At 41.5% G+C, this 4,902-nt stretch overlaps 1 protein-coding gene across 1 annotated transcript in view; it reads left to right on the top strand.

Annotated features, from left to right (window-relative positions):
• The window catches only part of piwil2 (piwi-like RNA-mediated gene silencing 2), a 30,517-nt gene that overhangs the window by 22,113 nt on the left and 3,502 nt on the right, over positions 1–4,902 (top strand). The window contains exons 20-23 of the mRNA XM_005733567.1: positions 2,451–2,539; positions 3,164–3,269; positions 3,474–3,727; positions 4,179–4,286. Of these exons, the coding sequence (XP_005733624.1) occupies positions 2,451–2,539; positions 3,164–3,269; positions 3,474–3,727; positions 4,179–4,286 (557 nt within the window). The remainder of the gene's footprint in view (positions 1–2,450; positions 2,540–3,163; positions 3,270–3,473; positions 3,728–4,178; positions 4,287–4,902) is intronic.

Here is a 4,902-nt window from a genome sequence, read left to right as displayed (position 1 = left end):
ATCAGAATCAGCGAGCTGTCGGCTTTCAGCCCCGACCGTGTCCGTGCCGTCAGGTGAGAAAGGCGCATCTCACTGATTCTGATCCGGGTCCGCGCTTTGTGTTTACGTCTTTGTGCAGAATCCGTGTGCCTGCTCTCATTTACTGTCTTAGCTGCTTGGTGGTTGTTGAAAATTTGTGAGGTTTCACCAGAGATTCTGGCATTTCGGGCAAAATAAATTAATATTAAAAAATCGATTCAGGATTTTAATGAATCGATTTCACGTTATCCAAGCCAGAATCTATTTTAATCGATAAATCGATTATAAAAACCCACCCCTATTCTCAAACTACCTCAGTAATCGGTCTCAGTGCATAAAATCCGACGGTCTATGTTCTGAATTTGTTACAGTGCACAACGGAGTGCCACAGGGCTCTGTATTAGGCCCCCTTCTATTTATCATTTACATAAACAATCTTGGTCTAAATGTGCCAGATGCAAACATGCACTCCTATGCTGATGACACAGTTATTTACAGCTGTGGTTCAACTCTTGTCCAAGCCATTGACTCCTTGCAGAAAGCCTTTTTTGCTGTCCAGCACTCATTACTTCAGCTTAAACTTGTTCTCAATGCAGACAAAACAAAGCTCGTGTTGTTTTCTAAATATGGGCCCAAACAATCCCATCAGTAACCACTCTTGAAGGTAATAAAATCTAGTTGGTTTACACGTATAAATATCTATCGATGACGCGCTCACCTTCAAACCACATGTAGAGAATCTTGTTAAAAATCTGAAGTTCAAACTAAAGTAAGTTGTGTTTCTATTTCAATACAAAGAAGCGGCTTGTTGCTGCAACATTTTTGCCTGTGCTGGATTATGGTGATATTCTATATATGAATGCTTCTGCTCAGTGTCTTCGAATGGTTGATTCTGTGTATCGTGCTTCTCTGAGGTTCATCACTAACCGTAAATCTCAGACTCACCACTGTGAGTTATACTCTCAGGTAGGATGGCCTGCTTTGGAAAGTCAGAGGAACTCTCATTTATACAGTTTTATATATAAGGCAATGCTTGGGTTGCTACCCTTCTTATATATGTTCCCTGCTTGCAATGAAGCATGCTGGTCCGCATGGTTACTTGTTGCTTTCTGTTCCATTTGCCCAAACTGAATTTGGTAAAAGAGCTTTTGTCCGTTTAGCACCCTTGGCTTGGAACAAACGACTAGAAAAAGACTGAATTCATTTCATTAAGTGCTTTCAAATCTAAACTAAGAATCCTTGAGGCCAAGTCCATAACATGTAACTGTTTCAATTAGATTGGTTGTCATTTTAATAACTGATTTTTTTTATTATTATTATTTGAATTTTACTGAATTTTATTTATTTATTTTTCATTTATTTTTGCATGTGTGTTGTTGCTGCCTGTGTTTAATTGAGTAATTTCTGTAACTGTGAGACACCCGCTGCTGCCTATCTTGGCCAGGTCTCCCTTGAAAAGGAGGTTTTTAATCTCAATGGGATCTTCCTGGTTAAATAAAGGTTAAAGAAAAGAAAGAAAAGAACATCTGTCAGATCAGCAGTCTTTCCCATCATTACTGTTGCGCGTACTCTACTAGACCAAGATATACATGCCATTTATACTGTTTGAATTCTCAGTGGGCTTAAAGTTTGGACTCTGGTGAAGTATCCATGTGTGAAATGATGTCTCGTTCAGGTGACCTCAGCTTTCAGGCAAAGAATGTTGCTAATTTGTATGTCTTACCAGCTGAAGCAACACTAGGTCATAATGTTTTTCTCACAGGGTTGTATGGTGGGCTTTAGTCATAATAATGGCAATATCTTAGATTCATACAATACCTGTTCAAGGGACTCGATGTGGCTGTACCCAAAAAAGAATCAAAGGCTTCAGTGAAGGGGAGTGATGGGATCCCTTCATCTAACGTTCTTCTCACCCTGATGGGCCTATCACTATGAGCAGGTTAAATCTGAGACATGACTTTTGAAAAATTGTTCCAGAGTCCAGTTTTTGTGATCCCTGCAAATTGAAACTGAATGAGAACAATGATTTTTAACTGAGGTGATTGAGGCTTGCAGTTCTTTGGATGATATTCTGGGGGGTTTGTTTTTGTGATCCACTGGACAGGTTGTTGATGTGCTTATGGAGTAATTTTGGTAGGCTGGCCTCTCCTGTGAAGGTTCATCACTCTTCCAATTTTTATGTATTTGTATATTGACATATTTACACTCAGCATGTTTAATTAGAGTCCTGAAATATTAGAAATGGCCTTGTAACCCAGTCTGATCGATCTCAACGTCTATGTTTCTCACTTGTTCAGCTCCTTTAGATTGAGGCATCATGTGTTGTCTGTTGTTGCTCTGCCATGTGTATTTTAACATTACAGAGCTGTTTTGGTTTGTGAAAATCAGAACTTTTAACATGGGAACATGATAAACCTGTCTCCCCTGAACAGAAAAACCTGATGGTAGTTGGAGTTGATGTCCACCACGACCCCAGCAAGTCTCATCAGTCAGTTATGGGGTTTGTCGCGAGCGTGAACAGGTAAACTTCCCTTCCCATTGGGGCGATCGTGGCTCAAGAGTTGGCAGTTCGTCTTGTAATCGGAAGGTTGCCGGTTCGAGCACCAGCTCTGACAGTCTCAGTCGTTGTGTCCTTGGGCAAGACACTTCACCCGTTGCCTACTGGTGGTGGTCAGAGGGCCCGGTGGCGCCAGTGTCCGGCAGCCTCACCTCCATCAGTGCGCCCCAGGGTGGCTGTAGCTACAGTGTAGCTGCCATCACCAGTGTGTGAATGGGTGGACTGAATGTAGTGTAAAGCGCTTTGGGGTCCATAGAGACTAATTAAAGCGCTGTACAAATACAGGCCATTACCATTTTTCCCTCTTTTTGTCTAGTCGTTCTTTAGATTTCATATTTTCTCCATAGTTGAATTATTACATTTAATGTGAAGCACACAAAAAAGTGTTAGTGTGCACAAAACACTGACTTCACATTACTAGACAATGCAAAGCAATGCTGTGACTCACTTTTTTCAAGCATTTTTGCATCACCTTGATAAACCTTTTCATGTCGTTGCATATGAGTGCACAAACGAGAAATTATTTGACCTTGAATTGGTGAGATGCACTATGCATGCGTCCTAACAGCAGTGTGTTGTTCCCTACAGCTCATTGACCCGCTGGTACTCCAGAGTAATTTTCCAGACCCCCAATGAGGAACTGATCCATGGCTTCAGGGTTTGCTTACTGGCTGCGCTGCAGAAGTACTATGAGGTACAAATGCACTTCAGAAATGTGTTCTGATTCAGGACTCCTGTCTGTAAAGCACCACTAATTCTCACCTATCAGTGAACGCAGTATAATGAAAACAACAGTGTAGTTTGTTTCTGGGTGTTATCAGGTTTTGCTGGGTTTAATGCATTTTCATTTACTGTATTAAATTTGTATAACTTTACTTTGGTTACGCATGTCTAACAGGTAAACCACAACTTGCCAGAAAAGATTGTGGTGTACAGAGATGGTGTCTCAGACGGCCAGCTTAAAATGGTGGAGCAGTACGAGATCCCACAGTTGATCAAATGCTTTGAGACTTTCCCCAGCTACGAGCCCAAGCTGGTCTTCATCGTGGTACAAAAGCGCATTAACACCACTCTCTACTCCTGGGCTGCAAACAGCTTTGGCACTCCCCCTCCTGGAACTGTCGTGGATCACACCCTCACCCAGAAAGATTGGTTAGTCCAGGGCGGGAGGATAACAGCAAGGGGTTTGATTCCAATTGGAAGGATTGTAGGATGTCAGTTTGTTTCTGAGGCAGCATTTTATAAATGTGAGAAATGATCACAAAATGTGTAAATGTAAACACGGTGCTGCTGTTAAAGCTGAGAGGCCTGCTTTTTGTGTGTGTGTTTTTTGTTGCTGTTTTTTAGTCTGAATCCAGCTTTAGGGCACAGGCGACCTGCTTCAGTAGTCTACACTGGCAGCTCAGTTTAAAGGCGATGATGCTAATGTGTAGTAAACAGCATTTCATGAAAATATCTTGTAAAAATACACGAGAGAGAAATGTGAATTTAAACATGTGCACAGCAAAACTGCTACGACAGATGTACTGGCAGCTGTAGCAGAGGAAATGTTTCGATTCTGTAAAGTTTCCCAAACCAAAGTGATTGTTTCCCCCATGCTCAGGGTGGACTTCTACCTGATGGCTCATCACATTCGGCAGGGCTGCGGACTTCCGACACACTACATCTCTTTATATAACACGGCAAACCTCACACCAGACCATTTGCAAAGGTATGATCCAGTTTCCTTTCCACTAAGCAATATCTGGATTTAATATTTGATCATTACAAGATTGAGGTTGTTTTTTTAGGTCATTGCTGTAGCTGTAAGAAAAAGAGCCTTTATCAAACCACTAAAGCAGAGTATTGAAAATCTTCGGGGCAGTCTTCCTTCTGTCTAAAGGGGAAAAAACACAAAAGTACTCACAAGCTTACTCCATTTGGTTTGTAAATATGCTTCCTGAATACGATGTAACAGTAAAGTTGTCGTCTGTATGATGTAATGTCTGTTTAGTTTGAGCAGCTCATGAAGAAAAGTAAAGATAGTTGCACAGAACTGCGCAGAGCATCTGTCATGACAAAACAGCATTGTACCTGACTAAGAGCCATAGGGTCTGTCATAATTCAGTACATACCGTATTTTCACGACCATAAGGCGCACTGTGCTAAAAGGCGCAGTCTCAGTTATGTGTGCCATTACTGTATTTAACACACACATAAGGCGCACTGGACCATAGGGCGCATACAAGTACCGTATGCGTATTTAAAAATAAAGCGGGAGCAAACCTGAATTCGGTACCTTACTCACATTTCTATTGCCGGTAATCGTCGTCATCAACAACACACAA

Source organism: Pundamilia nyererei, unplaced genomic scaffold (assembly GCF_000239375.1).
Source record: "Pundamilia nyererei isolate P.nyererei 1_Seehausen unplaced genomic scaffold, PunNye1.0 scaffold00053, whole genome shotgun sequence".
In the NCBI taxonomy this organism is placed as follows: domain Eukaryota; kingdom Metazoa; phylum Chordata; class Actinopteri; order Cichliformes; family Cichlidae; genus Pundamilia; species Pundamilia nyererei.
The sequence above is the reverse complement of the archived record's forward strand: the minus strand, read 5'-3'. Positions and strand labels throughout refer to the sequence as shown.